The sequence below is a fragment of the Tachyglossus aculeatus genome, chromosome 14, assembly GCF_015852505.1.
Source record: "Tachyglossus aculeatus isolate mTacAcu1 chromosome 14, mTacAcu1.pri, whole genome shotgun sequence".
NCBI lineage: Eukaryota > Metazoa > Chordata > Mammalia > Monotremata > Tachyglossidae > Tachyglossus > Tachyglossus aculeatus.
This window is the reverse complement of record NC_052079.1, coordinates 25,244,781-25,266,072: the sequence shown is the minus strand read 5'-3', so window position 1 is coordinate 25,266,072 and position 21,292 is coordinate 25,244,781. Positions and strand designations below refer to the sequence as shown.

At 48.1% G+C, this 21,292-nt stretch overlaps 1 protein-coding gene across 4 annotated transcripts in view; it reads left to right on the top strand.

The window, feature by feature from the left end:
* Positions 1-290: 290 nt before the first annotated feature.
* Positions 291-21,292, top strand: part of NAP1L1 (nucleosome assembly protein 1 like 1) — a 41,136-nt gene continuing 20,134 nt past the window's right edge. For 2 of the 4 annotated variants that reach the window (XM_038756886.1, XM_038756885.1), the window contains exons 1-3: positions 291-437; positions 8,312-8,364; positions 17,447-17,483. In XM_038756886.1, the coding sequence (XP_038612814.1) occupies positions 17,467-17,483 (17 nt within the window). In that variant the 5' untranslated portion in view covers positions 291-437; positions 8,312-8,364; positions 17,447-17,466. Of the gene's footprint in view, positions 438-1,002; positions 1,061-8,311; positions 8,365-17,446; positions 17,484-21,292 lie in introns of those variants that run through there. The other 2 variants (XM_038756887.1, XM_038756888.1) reach the window with 2 other exon arrangements.

Sequence of the window (21,292 nt, the reverse complement as noted above, 5' to 3'; positions counted from 1 at the left end):
CAGGCGCTCAATAAATACGAATGAATGAATGAACGAACGAATGATTGAGTGGGGGGGGAGAGGCGGGGCCGGGAGCGGCTCCTCCCTCTCCAGCCGGGGGGAGGGTTCGAGCAACGGCCATCGGCTACAGATCGCCGCCGCCGCCCCGTCCGTCCCTCTGTCTGTGTGAGGCGGCGGCAGGGGGAGGGCGGGAGCGCGCGCGGTTGCCCGGCAACCCGGCCGCCAGCGCCCGCCTCCTCCGCGTTGCCTTGGTGACGGGCGGACGGGCGGCGACGTGCTGACGCTAATTGTATATGAGCGCGAGCGGCGGGAGCTCGGGTCTTTTTAGCGCCATCTGCGAGGGGCGCCGCCGCCGCCGCCGCCACTGCGCTTCCTCCTCCATCCCCACCATCTCGTCGTCGTCCTCAGTCACCGCGCCGCTCCGGCGTCGGCCACCGGTAACGGCGGGAGGGCGGGGAGGAGGAGGAGGAGGAGGCCGGCGGCCGTTGGGGCCCGCTCGGGGGGCCGCGGGCGGGGGCCGCCGCAGGCCGAGGATCCGGGCCGGGCCGGGGATGGGGGAGGCTGTGGCCGGTTTCGCACGGCCTGCGGCCCCCGAGGCCCATCGGGCCCCGGGAGAGGGCGGGCGGGCGGGGCCGGGGCCATGGCCGCCTCGGGCCCCCTCCTCCGCTCGTCCTTCCCCGCGCCCGGGGGTACCGAGGCCCCCAGCGAAGGGGGCGGCGGCGGTTGGGGACTGTTGGGTGGGTTCCCTCTCTCTCTCTCTCTCTCTTTCTCCCTTCCTCCTCCCTCCCTCCCTCCCGCCTTCTTCTCGAACGGCGGAACTGCGGCGGTAGCCACGGATGGGGCGGCCCGGCCCGGCCCGGCGGCGGAAACGCCTGTTTGCCGTTTGCAACACGTGCTAAGCGGCCGCATGGCCGCCGCCTCCGGGTGGGCCTCCGTTTAGGACGGCCCGGAGGACCTGGACGCTAACCCCGCCTCCGACACGCGGCTGCCCCGTGACCTTGGGCCAGTCGATTTCCTTCTGGGCCGCGGCTCCCTCATCCAGAAAATGGGGAGGAAGACGGTGAGCCCCACGTGGGACAGGGACCGGGCCCGGCCTGCTTAGCTTGTATCCGCCCCAGCGCCCACTACAGTGCCCGGAACACCGGGAGCGCTTAACATTAGATAGCATTTAATGGAGGCCGAGGCCCAGCGCCGTGTCGGTTTGGAGGCCGTCCATTCTCCACCTTCCAGCAGAGGCGTCCTCGACCCCACCAATTAGCGGGAGTCCACCCCTTTAACATCCCCAAAGTAGTTATTGTGCCTCTCCGAAACAAATGTGATAGCCAAAAAAAGCTACCGACGGAACAAAAGCTGGGCCTTCCCAGACTGAGCCCCTTCCTTCCTCTCCCCCTCGTCTCCCTCTCCATCCCCCCCATCTTACCTCCTTCCCTTCCCCACAGCACCTGTATATATGTATATATATTTGTACATATTTATTACTCTATTTTACTTGTACCTATCTATCCTATTTATTTTATTTTGTTAGTATGTTTGGTTTTGTTCTCTGTCTCCCCCTTTTAGACTGTGAGTCCACTGTTGGGTAGGGACTGTCTCTATATGTTGCCAATTTGTACTTCCCAAGCGCTTAGTACAGTGCTCTGCACATAGTAAGCGCTCTATAAATACGATTGATTGATTGATTGGGCCCCATACAGCCCCAGCCCGGGCTTTCTAAGGGTTAGTGACGAGAATTGGCAACACAGAGTTCGCCCCGTGCGGTCCTACGGCTTTAAGACATTTTGTCTTTTTCCCCACCGGTTTTTCCCCTACACTCTATAATTCCAAATATTATTAGGGTAAAGAAAACCATTTCCAAAATATCGATCTCTGATTTGTTGCACTGCTAACTTGAAAGAGATTGGATGGCCAGATTTCTATGCCTTCTAAACAGTCAAGTTGTTTATGCAAGGAAGTTTGCTTGGGGGGGTGGACTCGAGCCATCAAATGCTTAAATATAGAAGATGATTCTAAAAATATAATGTAAGTCAGGACTGTGTCAAACTGGACATGTGATAGTAGAGGCAGGGCTATCATAGTGTCAACTGTCAGCTTTTATGTATTATGTAGTGGGTTTTCTAAAATAAAATGTGAGGGAGCTGGTATTAAAGTGCTAACTTTTGTGCCTAGCACTGTACCAAACGCTGGATTCAAGATGATCAGGACAAAGACTGCCACTCATCAGGCTAATGAGGACAGTGAACAGATATTTAGGCTGCCTTTTCTGGAAAATGAGGGAAAATGAGGCACAGAGACATTCAGTGACTCGTCCAGTGCCACACAGAAAGCAAGTGGCTGAAGACAGATTAGAACCCAGCTCTTTCCACTAGGCCACCATGTGTGCCAGTTACTTAATTTTTTTATTTCTGTTACGGTATTTGTAAAATACTGGGTCATAGACACAGTACTAAGCTTGGGGGTAAATACACAATAACCAAGTTGGATAAGGTCCTTGTCCAACATGGGGCTCACAGTCTTAATCCCCATTTTACAGATGAGGTAACTGAGGTGCAGAGAAGTAAGTGTAGGGACTGGCCCAGGGTCACAAAGCAGGTACTTAGAAGAGCCAGGATTAGAGCCCAGGTCCTGACTCAACAGCCCTGCAGTGGGGCATACCACTTCTCTAGGCTGACCATGTGTTCCAGTTCAGCCAGAGCAACATTGTATGTCGGATCCTCCTGGCCAGTTTTAGATAAATTCACGGATGTTATAGAAATGGCCCTATTTTGGCCAAACTCATCAGTCCAGCGTGCCTTAATTTACTTTAATGTGTGGATTTCCATTTCCAGAGTAGATCATGATCGGCTGATTCTGAGTTTAGGCGGTTTGGGACTTGTCACAGAATTCCAGGGGATTTGAGTCCTGTTTTGCACACTGGATCCATCTCTCCCAGTTGGCTGACGATGATAAAAATTGTGATATTTGTCAAGTGCTTCCTATGTGCCAAGTGGTGGCAAAGATGTTGAGGAACAAGTCATTCATATGTCAGAGATCTGGGATAAGAACTGGGGTAGATAGACACCAGTTCCTGTTCCGTTACAGGGGCCACAGGCTAAGTAAGTAGAACAGATTTTGAATCCCCATTTTACAGAGGAGGAAACTGAGGCCCTGGGGAGGTGGAGTGACTTGCCCAAGGTCACTTAGCAGGCAAATGGCAGAGCCCATATTAGAACACAAGCCCTCTGACTTTTTGGCCTGTGCTTTTTCCACTAGGCCATGCTGTTTCTCAGTGGGGCCTACTAGTGAGTAGGTAAGGGCCAACAGCCCAGACTAGCAATAGTGTTTCCAAATTGTTTTTCAATTAACACTACAGCCTCCCCCTCCCAGCTCACCATCAGGTTTTTATTTGTGTTTCTTGGCTTTTAAGACTTGGGCTATAGTTATGTTATATTTAACAAGGTATTCATATTTGTCAAGTCATGATTATAACATACATCTGAGGTGTCTCAGCTTCAACGTTAGTGGTAGATAAAATACTCCCCAGAGCACACCTTTGTAACTGGGTGAATTCCTCTCCATTGTTTGCTCATGACAGGGAGTCGTAGAGAAGACACTTTTGAACCACATAGCAGCCTGCACTGAGAGTTTAACTTTTCTGTCTTTGATACAATGTCAGTTTCTTGGAAAATAAATGACTTGTCATCACTTTTTTATATTTGTAGTTTTGTTTGGTCCAGTTTTAAATAGTGAAGCTCAATGGTTTCGTGAGCTCCAGTTTGAACAGAATAAATGAAGACATAAAGAGCACTTACATGGAGGTTTTTCTTAGCTGAAATTAGAAAAAATATTGCAAGTTTGATGGGCTGTCAGTTTTGTTTGTGGTTGCAGGTCCCGGATGCCTGGAATCTCTGAAAATCCAATGATATTTTTCACTATTGTGCTAGTCTTATGGCTTGCAATTCAATTATTTTTCACATAATTTCTCCTAAAGTTGGTGGGTGGCTGCATTCATTTCGCCATTGGCATTTGAGTGGGTGATAAGGCATGTTCATCAGAAATATAGTTAAGCAGTGTGGAAATTAATGTGATAGAACAAGGGAATCGGTCCCAAAAATCAGTTTCACTTTTGAAGAATTTATTTTATTTAGTGATGTGCAAGATGTGAAAAATACTCACTTGCTACATTTCCGCTCTGCAGTTAACGTCTCTTATCAGGCTTCCACACCTTTTGCGTCCACCAGTTATTCCAGATCTTTAAACTCCCCTCTGGAGGCCTCTTGCCCCTACTTCTCCCCACTCTCTCACCCTGATAACTTTGCCTGGGACTTCTTTGACACCATCAGGCATGAGTTCCCCAAAATCTCCCCAGTTCTGTCCCCCACCTTTCCTCCTGGAGTCTCTTATCCCATCCTCTCTCACTTTCTAAAAATACCCACTAACCCTGTTCCCTCCTGGTCAACCCTCTTAAACTGCTTCCTCTTTGATGGCTCCTTTCCCCTGTACCTTCCAGCACAGTATGTTTACATCTCCTCTCCCCCCCCGCCCCCCGCCCAGTACTAAAAGTGTCTTCGTGTCTTCTCCAATTCCTCCTCCATCTTCTGGTTACCTCCCATTCCTGTCCCAACCACTCCAAGAGGGGGTATTAATCTGCTGCCTCCACATAGGCCCACTACAGTCTGGTTTCTGCTTTCTTCACTCTTCTGAGACTGAACTGTCCAAGCCACTAGAGACCTTCTTCCTAAAACTAATGGATTTATCCTGATACTCCCTCTCCTTGGCTGCACTGGACCGCTCCCTTGGAAACACAGATGATCTAATCTATCACTGGCCAGTTTTCTCAGTCCCTTGCTGGATTCACTTTCATCTCTGCTGTTTGAGCTCCTTAAAACCCCTGCACTTACTGTACATTTTTCCTTTAGGGGGCTCATCTGCACCCATAACTCTGGCCCCCAAATCTATCTCACCTAGCCCTGACCTTGCCTCTCACATTTCCTCATGCTTCCAGGACATCTCCACCTGGCATCTTGCTGGCATCCCACGACTCCTTCTCTAAGAGAGTTACTCTTTGCAATTATCGACTATAGTGAAGGATAACCTCCATCTCTGAGGTCTAGACGCCTTATTCTCAACTTGTAAGTTGGTTTTTCCTTCACAACAGCACTTGTGAGATCTGCCCATTCACCGTCTTGAGCTAGACACTCATCATAGCCTGACTGTCATTGAGTGGTATCTATTGAGCACTTACCGTGGGCACAGACCTGTATTAAGCCCGTGGAAAAGTACAGTGCAGTGAAATAGGGCTTACAGTCTAGTGAGACAGACATTTAAAATACAGTTCAGTGAAGGGAAGCAGCGAAGTGTAAGGTTCTGTTTGTAGGTGCTGTAGTGTTGGAGAAAGGATTTCAGGGGCTATAGACCCAAATTCATACTTGCCCACCTCACTCCCTCGGTCTTTCCCCTGTCCAGTTCGTAGTTCATTTTATGCTACTCGGATCACTTTTCAAAAATGTCATGCCCATATTTTCCCTTCTACTCAAAAATCTTCATATTTTTTTTAGCAGAATCTCTTGACTGCTGGCTTTAAGGCACTCTTACATGGTATTTAATTGCTTACTGAGTTTCAAACACTGTTCTAAGTGCTGGGGTTCAAGAAAATTAGGTTGAGCACAGTCCCAGTCCAACATAGGGCTCAGAGGCTAGGTCAGAGGGAGGAGGATTCAATCCCCATTTTACAGATTAGGTAACTGAGGCCCCAGAGAAGTTAGGTGATTTGCCCAAGGTCAGACAGCAGACAAGTGACAGCCGGGATTAGAACCCAGGTCCTCTGCTTCTGAGGCCTGTGCTGTTTCCCCTAGGCCATGCTGCTTCCGTTAGCTTTTTACCCTTTTTTTGGTCAGTTACTTAATCCAATTCTTTGTTCCTTTAAAGGCAACCACACTGAGCCTCATTCTCATCTCTCCCCAACTAACACTTTTGCACCCCTTCCACATGTCTGCATTCACAGTCGTTTGGGGTAATTCTGGACACAGGGACTTTCGTTCTTCATTCATCCCCGTTTCTATCTTTTTCTTGTCTTTTTCCTCCTATCATTGTTCGTCTCATCCACTGGTTAGTAATATCCTTGAGGGCTGGGAGTGTGTCATCTAACCGATGTACTGTCCCTATGGCTTAGTAGAGTACGCACACAGTAGATGCTCAATATGTGCTACCACTAACTCCTGCTGAATTTTGATAAGCTTGTCTCAGTTCCACCTTTGATTATCCCAAAGTAGTGAATGCTGAGCATTATGTGATTGTTAGCCCTTTTTTGAGGCAAGTACTCTTGTTCAGTCCACGCTCTCCCATCTGAACTCTCCCAGGGGCTGCTTCTCATGTCAAGAGGCAGAACTAGAGGCTAATGATCAGTTCCTGGATCACCGCGAGGAAGGGCAGAAGTCCCCAAGAAATTTAGGGCAGGGGCAGCCTCAGCCCCAAGGCTCAGTTTCAAACCTGGTTATCCAGCACACTCAAGCCATAATGCATCTGAGGAAAGGTGCTCCCTGGACGGAATTCAGTCATGTGTGTGGCAGTCATTACAGTCTGTAGCAAGTTCAGGGATTTTATAATCTGTTAACGGAGCTTCCGGAAAATACTCCAAGGTACAGCCATTCATAATGCAGCCCTATTGTCACAACTGGGAGGTGCAAAAGAGGAAGTCTGCAGCAAAAGTCTAGACAGGTTGCTCAAGGGGTTTGGAGAGGAATGGTAGGCGGGAGATGGGGTGATCACTGGAGGGTCAAGAGAGGGCTTTTTTTAGGATAAGGGGTACATGGAACATGTTTGGAAGCAGTGGTGACGGAGCCATTGAAAAGCGAGCAGTTGAAGATTGTGGTCAGGGAGGGGAGAGGCAGGGGTGGGAGGGATTGCTTTGAGGTGAGAATGGTTGGGGTTAGGCGGCCAGGTAGAGGGTATAGAGTTTGAGAGATGATGGGCTATCTCAATACCACTGGGAAGGATGGGAGAGTCGAGGGGGCTGAAGAGGAGCAGGGGAGATTTTAAGGAGACCTCGCCTAATTATTGGGGGAAGCAGCATAGGCTAATGGATAGAGCATGGGCCTGGGACTCAGAAGGACCTGGGTTCTAATCCCAGCTCTGCCACGTGTTTGCTGTGACCTTGGGCAAGTCACTTCACCTCTGGGCCTCGGTTACCACATCAGTAAAATGGGGATTAAGACTGTGAGCCCCATATGGGACAGGGACTATGTCCAACCTGATTTGCTGGTATCCACCCCAGTGCTTAGTACAGTGGCTGGTACATAGTAAGACCTTAACAAATAGTATTATTAGTATTGTTACTACTTTTATCTGCAAAGTACATGGCCAGGTTATTAAGGGCAAGCAGTAGCGGGGTTGGGGGACAGGGTTTGAGGAGGGAATCTGAAGCAGCTGTTGTGGGCAGTGAACATTTGAATCAGTAAGGATGGAAAAGTATTTTTGCCAGGTGGATGAGAGAGCAGAATTAAAACAAATGATGAATTCAAGATGGATAAGGTCGGCCTAGTGTCTGGATTTCCACCAGGAGCACCCTGCAGCTTGTGCTCAGGAGTGCAGGAAGCCTCCTGGGGAGGTGATCGCTGGTGTGGGGCAGGTTTAAGGCAGGGCCAGGTGAGCAAGGGAATTGAGTTTGTTGAGAGTGTGGATTTGAGTGTTGAGGAGAGGAGGTAGGATGGGGTATGACGGCCTGAGAAAATTAGATGGGGTGAAAGATTGGAGGTCTCAGTGGGGAAACAGGCGTGTAGAGATGATTTGTGTGGCCCACTTGGTGAGTGAGGTGGGGTGGAGCAGGAAGATCAGAGGAGTTGAGTGAGAGGAAGCAGGCAGCCCGCAGGTTGTTCTAGAACTAGCTAACTTAGTTGTGGCAATGAATTCTACTACTAATTCTAGTGGTAATTGGTATTTAAGTGCTTTCTGGGTGCCAAGTAAGGACTGTACTAAGTGCCAGGGGAGGTACAACACAATCAGATTGGACATGATCTAAGAGGGAAGGAGAACAGGAATCTTACAAACAAGGAAACTAGGGTACAGAGAAGTTAGCTTGCCTAAGGTGACACAATGGTGGAGATGAGATTAGAACCCAGGTCCCCTGACTCCCAGGCGCATGCTCTTCTATTAGGCCATGCTGCTGTATTCAGTAATAAAATGTGTAAAAAAAAGTTAATGGATGTTTTTAAAACCTGATGAATTTATCTTCCAATATTAGATGGATGGACTTGACTGACTCCTGGCTTTCTGATTCAGGAAGCAAAGTGCTCTAAGGTATTTTCCTAAAGTAATTTGTGACTTCTGTTTCTTTTAGCCTCCAGTCTAGGATACCTTGTGTTCCATTTGACCAGTCAAAAACTTGGATAGGTATGTGTAAAATTTTGGTTCAAAATTATCTTTATGATGTTGGTCCATTTACGTATATACTTGACAGTTAAATGGTTATCCATGCTACTACTAATTCCCTTGATCTGCACGATGGGAATTTGGAGAAAGGTAGGTAGTAGTGGCACTTATTAAGCTCTCGCAATGTGCAAAATAATATACTGAATGGTGGGGTATTGATTGACACATGGTCCCTGGGCCTCACGACTTCGTGGTCTGGTATCTGTTGGGAGGACCCGTGCGTCTGAAAAGAATCACAGGGCAATAGCAAATTCCCCAAAATCAGCAATATGAAAGCTCTTTGGACTCCTCACCTCTCCAGGTAGTTCCCTCTTTGGTCCAAGCTATCCCCACCTTCCTGACATCCAAGGGATTGTACTGGCTCCTTTCTTATGGTCATCGTTATCATCATCATCATCAATAGCATTCAAGTGCCTACTGTGTGCAGAGCATTGGACTTAGTGCTTGGAAGTAATTCATTCACTCATTCAATTGTATTTGAGTGCTTACTGTGTGCAGAGCACTGTACTAAGCACTTCAAAGAGTATAACAATAAACAGACACCAACTCTATTATTGTACACCCCCAAAAACTTAGTACAGTGCTCTGTACACAGTAAGTTTTCAATAAATATGATAATGGATGTGGGGCTGGCAGTACAGGCAGGGAGGGTGATAAATCTTAAAAACTGTAAGCTTATTGTGGGCAGGGAACGTGTCTACCAACTCTGTCATTTTGTATTCTCCCAAGCACTTACTGTGGTGCTCTGCTCATTCATTCATTCATTCAATCGTATTTATTGAGTGCTTACTGTGTGCAGAGCACTGTACTAAGCGCTTGGGAAGTACAAGTTGGCAACATATAGAGACGGTTCCTACCCAACAGTGGGCTCACAGTCTAGAAGGGGGAGACAGAACAAAACAAAACATATTAACAAAATAAAATAAATAGAATAGATATGTTCAAGTAAAATAGAGTAATAAATACGTACAAACATACATATATTGATCATGTCCTCAAAAATCTCCAGTGGCTACCAATCAACCTACGCATCAGGCAGAAACTCCTCACCCTCGGCTTCAAGGCTCTCCACCTCGCCCCCTCCTACCTCACCTCCCTTCTCTCCTTGTACAGCCCAGCCCGCACCCTCCGCTCCTCTGCTGCTAATCTCCTCACCGTGCCTCGTTCTCGCCTGTCCCGCTGTCCCGACTCCTGGCCCACGTCATCTCCCTGGTCTGGAATGCCCTCCCTTCCCACATCTGCCAAGCTAGCTCTCTTCCTCCCTTCAAGGCCCTACTGAGAGCTCACCTCCTCCAGGAGGCCTTCCCAGACTGAGCCCCCTCCTTCCCCCCCCTCTCCATCCCCCCACCTTACCTCCTTCCCTTTCCCACAGCACCTGTATATATGTTTGTACGTATTTATTACTCTATTTATTTATTTTACTTGTACATATCTATTCTATTTATTTTATTTTGTTAATGTTTTGTTTTGTTTTGTTCTCTGTCTCCCCCTTCTAGACTGAGCCCGCTGTTGGGTAGGGACCATCTCTATACGTTGCCAACTTGTACTTCCCAAGCACTTAGTACAGTGCTGTGCACACAGTAAGCGCTCAATAAATACGATTGATTGTTATGTACATATATACAGGTGCTGTGGGGAAGGGAAGGAGGTGGGAGGGGTGGAGAGGGGGAGGAGGGGGAGAGGAAAGAGGGGGCTCAGTCTGGGAAGGCCTCCTGGAGGAGGTGAGCTCTCAGTAGGGCCTTGAAGGGAGGAAGAGAGCTAGCGTGGCGGACGTGGGGAGGGAGGGCATTCCAGGCCAGGGGGATGATGTGGGCCAGGGGTCGACGATGGGACAGGTGAGAATGAAGCATGGTGAGGAGATTAGTGGCAGAGGAGCGGAAGGTGCGGGCTGGGCTGTAGAAGGAGAGAAGGGAGGTGAGGTAGGAGGGAGCGAGGTGATGGAGAGCCTTGAAGCGAGTGCTTCATAAATGTCATTGATGAATAAGAGAACGTAAGAGCCATGGAGGCTGCGGTACCTGAAGTTGCTAGGTGGAGGAAAGGTGGGAAGATAGAGATTATTGGGGACAAGCCTCCTGGAGTGGGTGGGATTTCAGAAGAGCTCTGTAGCTGGGGAGAACCGGTCTGTTGGAGAGGAAGACTGAGTGCATAAATGGAAGGGAGGCATGAGCATCTGGGAGAATGTGAGGGACCTGGGGAGAAGATGACAACAGTAAGGGCAGAACCTGGGAGAAATAAACTTTATAACCAATAGGAATTAAAAAATATGCTGCACATAATCAGTAGTTGAGTTGGTAATTCAAATTACTGTTTGGAGACTAATTACATGAGATTGCTACTGGGACCTTATGCCAGGATAATTGTCAGACTTTTGGGATGAGGATTGAGGAAGAACTCAGAAGAGATGAATTCTAATTTACTTTTGCAGCTGGGGCAAGGACGCTACAGTTCTGTGGGTGTCGTTTGCCTCATTTCACTTCAGGCTCTTTAGGTCGATGATGACACTGAGGATGAAATTGCGCGCTGTGAATGACCGGTAGGCCTCTGCCCCATCACAAAGCCTTTAGGGCTCAGACTCTTCACAAAGGAATCAGTTATTGGTGGTTTGGACAGTGCTGTTTAATCCAGCTAAAGGTGTCCCCACTGGAGTAGTTGGGGCACCATATTGGAAAGTGGGTGGCAAAATTTGGAAAGAGCACATGGCTGAGAGTCGAGAGACCCGAGCTTTAGAATGGGCCCTGCCACTTTCCTGCATTGTCATCTTGGGCAAATCGCTTAAACTTCTCTGCCTCAGTTTCTTCATTTGTTCAATAGGGATAAAGTTCCCATTCACCTTTCCTCTTTAAACTGTTAGTCCCTTTTGGGACTGAGGCTCCTATCTATTTGATTATCTTGTACCTACACAGTACATGTAGTAAGTGCTCAGTAAATACCATGATTATCAATCAATTAATGGTACTCACTGAGCTGTGCATTGCACTAAGCGCTTGGGAGAGTACTCTACAACAGAGATAATAGTTATGTTCCCTGCCCACAGTGAGCTTACAGTCTTTATACCCAAAGTGACAGCACAGCGAGAGTTCTGAGCCCTAGCACGGTAAACCAACAGGTGATGGTTTTGGTAGCTGCTGCCCACGTTAGCCATTTATTATCAGGATTCCTGCTGAGCCTGACCAACTGAGAGACTCCCTAGATAGTGCCAACTGCCAGAAACCTTCACCACTGAAGACATAATCCCAACAGGCAACTAATTGTCCCACTTCTGGTTGTTTCACACACTTCCCACGGTGTTCGAGTTTGCGAGGAAAACAAAGGAGGGTGAGTAATCGACTAGGCTGAAGGTGGCAGGGGGCCCAATAGGGTGAAAAGAGACAAGACTCAGGGGGTTTGACCAGTCTTTCATTGGTGACCCTGGAGAGCAGGTTCTGTGGATCAGGATGATATAAGCTAGACTCGGGTGTCACTGAAGGGGTCTGTGGAAAGAGTTTGTGTAGAGAACAATCAGTTATCACGTGGGTCAAACAGCTTGAGCCTTGACTATTCGCTGATGTCATTGATCCAGGCTGTGACAGTAATCAAAGGCCTTTGGAAGATGACTGCATTCCAACAGAATTGTGATGTTCCTTAAAAATGTGGGTCTTGAGTGCTGGCTCCCAAACAGCTGGCCTCGCCTAATAGGAGCCCTGCCCATCCTCCTTGGTGGTGTTTAGCTCTGCCCGTTCCCCAGTCAGCTGGTTGTCTGCCGATGGCGTCCCGGGGGTGGGGGCGGGTGAGCACTATGTAAGCCCGGTTAGGCCCCCTCCTCCCAGCTAATGGCAAGGAGCAAAGCCACCATCTTGGTTCCACATGTGGCCCTTTTCTGGCTCTACAAGGTGGTGACCAGTTTGGTGCCCAAAATGGTGTCGGCGAGGCTAATGGCATTTGTTAAGCGCTTACCATGTGCAAAGCACTGTTCTAAGCGCTGGGGAGGCTACAAGGTGATCAGGTTGTCTCACGTGGGGCTCACAGTCTTCATCCCCATTTTACAGATGAGGGAACTGAGGCCCAGAGAAGTTACTTGCCCAAAGTGACACAGCTGACAAGTGGCGGAGCCAGGATTTGAACCCATGACCTCTGGCTCCCAAGCCCATGCTCTTTCCATTGAACCACGCTGCTTCTCCACCTCCAAGGAACCAAGTCTGTGGGGACCGTGGTCCTTATGAAGTGAGGCCCTGTGATTAGGGGGAGCACCGAAAGTAAGTCTCCCGAAGGCAGAGATCATGAACCAACCTGCACCTGAGTGCCCTGTGCATCAGCGATACAAAACTGAGTCTTGTGGCCTTGGGGCAACATTAACTAGTGATTTTTTTTTTTTTTAGAAAACAAGGACAGAGAAAGACAGAAGCAGCCTGGCCTAGTGGAAAAAGCACAGGCCCGGGAGTCAGAATCTGGGTTCTAATCTCGCTGTGCCATGTGTCTCCTGTGTGACCTTGGGCAAGTCATCCCGTAACTTCTCTGTGCCTCAGTTACCTCATCTGTAAAATGGGGATTATGTTTGTGAACCCCATGTGAGATGTGAGACTGTGTCCAACCTGATGGACTTGTATCTACCCCAGTGCCTGGCAAGGAGTAAGTTCTCAGCAAGTAGCATTTTACAAAAGAAAAAAAGCCTGATAAGAAGACCAGCAGAAGGGTCAGGGGTCTACAGTGGCACCACTGTATCAAAATCCACTTGGCTGCAAGGCTGCACCTGCCCCTGCCCCAACTCTTCTACCTTGTAACCAAATGGAGATAAAAACACATATCAATCAATCAATCGTATATATTGAGCGCTTACTGTGTGCAGAGCACTGTACTAAGCGCTCACGCATATATTCGTATATGCTTAGGGATGAGCGGAAAATCAGCTAAAACCTTCATATCGTCTTTCCTCACCATTGAAAAAGGCACAGGGGCACTGCCTAGTCCCTGAATAACCTCTGAAACGACCTTCTAGTCAATTAGTGGTATTTATGGAGGTCCCAACAAGTGTGAAACACTAGTAAGCACCGAGATTACAACAGAAGCAAGGCCTGTTGCCTGTTCCCTGTCCCCAAGTTGCCCACAATCTACAGGCAGAGAGGCCAAAAAAAAAATGTCAAGGGGGAGATAAGTGGTTCAGGCATGTCAGAATGAAGTAATACCAAGTAATTGAATAGATGAATGAAAATCCTAAGAAGATAGCCATATTCATATGTGTACAACCAAATAAGATAACCGTATATAATTATAATAATAATCATGACATTTATTAAGTGCTTACTATGCAAAGCACTGTTCTAAGTAAGCACTGGGAAGGTTACAGGGTGATCAGGTTGTCCCACAGGGTGCTCACAGTCTTAATCCCCATTTTACAGATGAGATAACTGAGGCCCAGAGAAGTTAAGTGACCTGCCCAAAGTCACACAGCTGACAATTGGCGGAGCTGGGATTTGAACCCATGACCTCTGACCCCAAAGCCCGTGCTCTTGCCACTGAGCCACTGCTGCTTCTCTGTATTCGTAATGAGGTGGCTACTGTGTTGACATGTCAGGTCGGCGATAGTGCGCTCTGCCCAAGGGCTGTTGGATTGGCTTGTGAAGTTGTCTGGGTGTCTCATGAAGTCTACCAATCCCGAAGCAAAAGGGTGAACGGCCGACGTAGAGCCGCCTCCCCAACCCAGCTCTGTGACACAGTTACTTTCTCCTACTTCAAAGCCTTATTGAAGGCACATTTCCTCCTAAGAGGCCTTCCCTGACTAAGCCCTCCTTTCCTCCTGTCCCTTCTGTGTGGTCTTGACTTGAGGCCTTCATCCCCACTCCCAGCCCCACAGCACTTAAGACCCTATCTGTAACGTATATATCTTAATGTCCGTCTCACCCGCTAGACTGTAAACTTGTTGTGGGTGGGGAATGTGTCCGTTAATTATATTGTACTCTCCCCGAGCACTTAGTACAGTGCTCTGCACCCAGTGAGCACTCAATAAATATGATTGAATGAATGAGTAAATACCGCCACGTGGTGCCTGCCTTCAGTGGGCAGCCTCGCTCACCGTCCCACCTCCCCTGGCTGGTCGTATCTGGCCTGGTACCTGCCCCACATAAGTGGCCCAGTGCCCTCCGTTTGGGGGTCGCCTCTGTTCCAGACCCCCACTAGCCCTAGGGGACTTATTTTTCAATTATTTTTAAATAAAAAGGAAACACACAAGCCTTCTTGCAGGTACTTTCCCTGCACCAGTCTGACGAGTGGGAAGATGGACTTCAACCAGCACAAACATGCTTTGCGGGGAAGGGAAAAGCCCCTGTCCCTATGGGAATGGCCTCTGTCCCCCGGTGGGAACTGGCTTTACATGTGTCTCTCTTCATCCTCACGTCCTGGCGGCCCAGTAGCATCAGCCACTCTCCGTACCTGGTGGGGAGAACCCCAGGCTGTGATGGCCCAGATTGGGATTCCCCCCTGCCGTGAGGATTAGCTCTAGGTTCACCCACACCTGCTTCGGTTTCAGAGAAAAGGATGCTAGCCCCTGCAGTCAGCTTGCATTCCTTCCTCCCGAGTGTCAGAGAAAGTCCTGCCTCCCTTGGAAGATCAGGCCACCTAGTAATTTAAACTGACGAGATCAATCATTGGACATTAAAAAGTATATGATTATCATTATCTCGAAGCGTTTTGTTTCCTAGCTCAAAAGTGTGCCAACCCTTTGTGGAACTGACATGTATAGGGTGCTGGAGCCCTCCAGCCTGCCCTGGCCTTAGATGAAACTGCACTAGCCAGGTACATTCCAATTAAGGATCCGTGCCCTCTTGGTCTGTTTCACATGGTGCTTTGCCTAGTTTTGTATCTGACCGTTGGCTTCAAAATTACTGGATGGCCATTGTGCTCTTTCCTGATTTCCCCCACCAAGAAACTCAGGTTCTGTCGCCTACTGTGGCAGATGTCTGGTTGGAGGATCTGGGGCAGCTGCTCTCTTTGACGTTCGAAAGGCAGGGTCTTCTCACCCACAGGATGGCCCCGGCTCCAGGCGAACCTCCCAACAGCCCGGGGTGCCATTTTTGGAAGGATGCTGCTTCACTGAGCCCTACTACATCTGAAATCCCATTTGTTCACTAATTTGAAATTTGATGAGAACTGTGCAAAGCATGTAGAATGCTGGGGAAACTGTACCTGTGTTGCACATGCAATAAGTATGTTTTTTCTTTTATCAGGAGGAATAGGTTTACATATTGAATCTAGGCAATTTGATTTGGTGCCAAAATCCCCCTCTCAGGCACAGATAGCAGAGACAGCTAGACATAAGTACCTATTGGGAGAAAGAGAAACCCTGCAAAGGTTATAATAAAGTGTTCCCCTAAATGGAGCTGTAGCAGAGTTTGCTTTGAGAAACACTGTTAGACGTTATTGTCCCTTCTCCCTCCCACATGGGTGTCCCCCCAGCCTGGCTCCAACAAGAAATAAAATCAGTGCCCTGCAGTAAAGTAAGGGGTTGAATGGAACCACCTAGCCTGAGATGTAAGTGGGAGCAGTACATTTTATTTAGCCTGAGGTTGAGGGAACCTGAAATGCCAAGGGGAAGACCAAATTTAATCCCGTTCCCAATTAAGACCTAACGAGCCTGACTTTCTGGTTCTTGTGCCCATGTCTTTTAGTTCTCCTCCTTCCCGCCCCTACCCTCATTCTTCACTCTGCTTTAAGTTTTCCCCACTTGCATCTAATAGTTGTTTGCCTTGAGGTCTGCTACATGGTTTCCTCTTTGTCACATACCAGGCTCCTTTGCAGATAAGCTGTGAGGCTTCAAAAATAACCCTCAAACTTTCACATCCCCTCAGCCTAGCTGCACATGCCCATTTGTTCCTCTGAGAACCCAGAAACTGATAACTAGAATTGAGTCCTGTGATGCTGCTCCAGAGTCTTCTTGGTTTGGGTGGCTAAAAACTGACAAGTTGAAGTGGTAATGATTAAAGTGCATTACAAACACTAACGAACATGAGGTTTTTTTTTTAAACCATTAGCCAAGCAACTATAACAAATTTGTGTTTTGTGGCTGGATCGCCCTCCAACATGATAGAGGTGGCAAGGGATGCCAACTTGTCATTTGGCATGTGGGGGTGGAGGAAGAAAAGTGGGAGAGAAATGGAGAAAGGACAAATAAATGACTTGCTGTTTTGCCCACCTTCTTGGTTCTGAAATCACCATCATTATTGGGACATCATCATTATTATCTCCAGTGGAACAACTCACTCTCCCCAGTGAGTTAACTTCTGCCATTGCTGTTACAGCCTTCTTCTGCACTCGGGCAGCTGGCTTAATCTCCTCTCGGACCTGCTGCCTACCGGGAAGCTGCCTGGTTCCATCATTAAAGGGGCACAGCCCCTGGTCCTCCCATTGAGTGTGTATGTGTGTGCTTGTGTGACACCTGGCCCCTGCTCCCCCAGGGCCAGCCATCCCCTCCCCCTGCCTGGTGGGCTGCCCATCTTTGGTGGCTCTTGCTTAGCACTAACAGGCACTACCTGCTGTGCTGGTGGAGTGGTCAGTGCATTCCTGCAGCCGGGTGAAATTGACTGTGGCGGGGGGGGAGCCTCAGCTCTCTGAGCCAGGCCTGGTAGCCTCTCCTGTTGGCAGAGGGGCAAGGAGTAGAGCCCCACCATCTTAGCCTCCCCCACTATCCTTTCTGGCCCTAAAGGGTGAGAGCCAACTGCCCTTCCTACCCGATGTGGGTGGCAACATGTCCAAGGCCACTGTGGGGTACTTTGTGACCAGGGTGCTTGTACTGGACTGCTGATTGGTCACTCATCCTGTGTTGGCTGTAAATTGCTTAAGGTTTATTTGGATTTTCTACTTAGAGTCATTTGGGATGTGAAATAATCATGCTCAGCTCAAAGGGCGAATATAGAACTTGGTTTTGCTTTGTTGTTGTTTAAGCCTGCCCTGCCAGGCTAGTTGAACCAGTATTTCGTAATCCACACTTGGGAAGTTTGCAAGCTTCTTAAATGTTTTTAAACATTTGTTGATAAAAGTTAAAAAAAAAAAAACTAATCCTGTTCCTTCCCTGTAGGTGTTTTGAATTCTTACAACATGGCAAACATTGACAAGTAAGTGTGAAAGTGATTTTTTTTTTTTTTTGTATCTTTGGAATTTGTGCCTAAACTGTTTTTGGGTTTGGGGTTTTGTTTTTTTTTTTTTTTTGGAGGGTTGGGGTTTCGGGATGCTTTAAGTAGTATTTCAGAGAATTGGAGTTGTAAGAATAGCTCATTGTGGGCAGGGAAGGCGTCTACCAAATCTGTATATTGTACTCTCCCAAGCATTTAGTGCCCTGCTCTGCACACAGTGTGCAGTGTGGCCTAGTGAAAAGAGCATGGGGCTGGGAGTTTTCAGAGGACTTGGGTTCTAATCCTGGCTCTGACACTTCTCTCCTGTGTGTCCTTGGGTAAATTACTTCTGTGCTTCAGTTACCTCATCTGTAAAATGGGAATTAAGAAATGGACTGTGTCCAACCTGATTAGCTTGTATCTACCCTAGTGCTTAGTACAGTGCCTGGCACAGAGTTACCGCTAAACAAATACCATTTAAAAGAAAATGCAATTGATTAAGAATCTGAAGTACAGGAACTGTGTTCTTGAACTCGGCATTAAGGAAAATCAGTCAGTTGTATTTATTGAGCACTTACTGTGTGTGGAGCACTGTACTAATCACTTGGCTTCCAATACACCAGAGTTGGTAGACATGTTCCTTGCCCACAACGAGCTAGCAGTCTAGAGGAAAAAAGCGTGGCCTAGCGTAAAGAGCAAAGGCATGGGAGTCAGAACCTGGGTTCTGATCCTGGCTCTGTCCTGGGCCTGCTGTGTGACCATGGGCAAATCACTTAACTTCTCTGTTCTGTTACCTCATCTGCATAATTAAATCCTCCTCCCTCCTACTTAAACTGTGAGCCTGAGCCCCATTTGGGACCAGGATTGTGTCCAACCTGATTGACTTGCATCTACCCCAGCCTATGGCACATAGAGCTTAACAAGTACCATAACGATTATAGTACTGCAACCGTGACCATGACTGTGCAGGCACATAACATTTTTTTCCTGCCATTTTACTGCATCCTTTTCTGACAGGTGTGCATTGTTGGGAGAATATTCCCTCGTATCTGGTACTGTGTTCTACCAGTCAGTCATATTTATTGAACACTTACCGTGTGCAGAGCACTGTACTAAGCGCTTGGGAGAGTACAGTATAACAGTATAACAGGCACATTCCCTACTCACAGTCTGGAGGAGGAGGAGACAGACATTAATAAATAAAGAAAATTACCAAGACAATTAAGTGAACATGTGTTACACAGATTAAGATGATAATGTGCTTTAAGTACATGCAGGATAATCCAATTGGTCATGGTCCCCGTCCCTTAGTGGGGAATGGGAAATCTATCCCTGTTTTACTGGTGGGGAAACTGAGGCACAGAGAAGTGAAGTAATTTGTTTAGGGCCCTACAGTAGACATGGTGGATCTGGGTTTAGGAACCCAGGTCTCCTGACTCCCATCCAGTGCTGTGCTCTTCCCACTAGACCATTTTACTTCCCAGGAAGAACTAAGTATTGACTAAGTGTTGGCTAATTGTTAATGTTTAGTCTTACTGAATGTCACATTGCAAGGTGTTACTATTTTTGATGTTGACGAACATGAACAAGCTAAAAGGAAGATGGGGAGGATGTGGTCTGTTCCTTATCCCCTTCCTCTCTCTCTTTCTCTTCATTTGAATCGCCACATCACTAGTCTCGCCTCTTTACAGTTATTGGATATTATTATTTACTGTCCTCCTCATCACTCCTTTCCTGACTGATTTTTTGATGTGTTTCTATCATTCCTACTTTCATCCCCTTTTCCCATTCTGATTCTAGAAGGCTCCAGTTTCCATGTTGGTAACCCTCTGCTGGACCCCAGCCAACCCACCTCTCTTTTTTATAGTATTTAAGCACTTACTTACAGCCTCCTGCTGATCTTCCTGCCTCCTGCCTCTCCCCACTCCAGTTCATACTTCACTTCTCTGCCTGGATCATTTTTTTACAGAAATGTTCAGTCCATGTTTCCTCACTCCTCCAGTGGGGGCCCGTCTACCTCTGCATCAAACAAACTCCTCATCATCAACTTTAAAGCACTCAGCCACCTTGCCCCCTCCTACCTCACCTTGCTACTCCTGCTACAACCCAGCTCACACACTTCACTACTAATGCCACCCTACTCACTGTACCTTGATCTCGTCTATCTCACCTCCAACCTCTCGCCCATGTCTTTCATATTTCACTCTCCCCACCTTCAAAGCCTTATGGAAGATACAACTCCTCCAAGAGGCCTTCCCAGACTAAGCCCTCATTTGTCACCCGTGCACTTGGATTTGCTCCCTTTTATTCACCCCTCCCAGTCCCACAGCATTTATTCAATTCCTGTGTAATTTCAAAAATCTGTAATTTTTTTTATATTAGTGTCTGTCTCCCCCTCTAGACTGTAAGCTTGTTGTGAGCAGGGAACGTGTCTACTAAGTCTGTTATATTGTGCCTTCCCAAGCACTTAGTGCAGTGCTCTGCGCACAGTAAGCGCTTGACACGTTTGGTTCATCAGGCACTGTACTAAGCACTGTGGTAGATACAAGCTAATCAGATTGTACACTGTCCATACCCCAGAGGGAACAGTCCCAGAGAAGTTAAGTGACTTGCCCAAGGTCACAGCAGACATGGCAGAGCTGGGATTAGGACCCAGGTCCTTCTGACTCCAGATCCGTGCCTATCCACTAGGCCACGTTGCGTCTCTTCCCTACTCTACTCGGTCAGTCTTGCTCCACCCCACTTCTGTCATGCATAAAGTTGGGCACACTTGATTTTTGTTACCTCTGGACAGTGCATACTTTAACCACACTAATTCCAACTTCCCACCTCACCCACAACCAATCCTCTAACTTCAGATTCTATCCTCACCCCACTCCGTGACCTCCGGACTCTGGACCCCTTCAACCTGTCCCAGGTTTTCACTCTCATACTCAACTCCCTTTCAGCACTCCCTCCCTCCCTCCCTCCCTCCCTCCCTCCCCTCGATGCCAAAGTCCAGACCCTCACCTCTGCCCCCTTCATCAAACATAACCCTTTTGCTCTTTTATCCCACTGACACTCTCACTTCTCCCCAACACCCCCCACCTCCAACTGTGGATTACCACTACCATCTGCATCCTTCCCTCCTGATCACAGAGGGGACAACTTCAGACTCCATTCTTTTTTGCTGTTTCCCTATACACTCCATTTCCTCTCATTTCTTAAAGCACCTGTGGTCTTCCCACCCTCTTCTGCGCCTTTACTGCTCTCTGGGATGGCTCCTTCCTCTTGGTCTTGTTCCCCTCATGTTCAAAATCCCTTCTCCCATAGCTCCACCTTCCTCCTCCTGATGGCCAAGGCAAGTGGACTCTGCCTGCTCTGACCTAATCCTCCTTGATCTCTCATCTGCTTCTCATACCATGGATCACCCCCTTCTCCTTAGAACTCCCTTGGCTGTCTGGCTCTGCTGTCTCCTTCAACCGTTCTTCTCTTCACTTTGGGTGTCCCACAAGGCTGAGTTGAGTCTCTTGCTCTTCTGCCTCTACTGTCACTCTCTTAGGGAACTCTTCCACTTGCAAGGTTTCAGCCACCACCTCTATGTGGCTGACTCCCCAGTTTTTTACGGTATCTGTTAAGAATTTACCATGTGCTAGACACTGCACTAAGCACTGGGGTAGATACAAGCTAATCAGTTTGGACACAGTCCACATCCCACATTCTTACCAGGTTCCCCATCTCAGTTGATAACACCACCCTCCTCCCTGTGGCCACAGTCCACATTCATGGTCTTCTCCTTGATTCCTCACTCATCCCAATCACGCATCCAACCT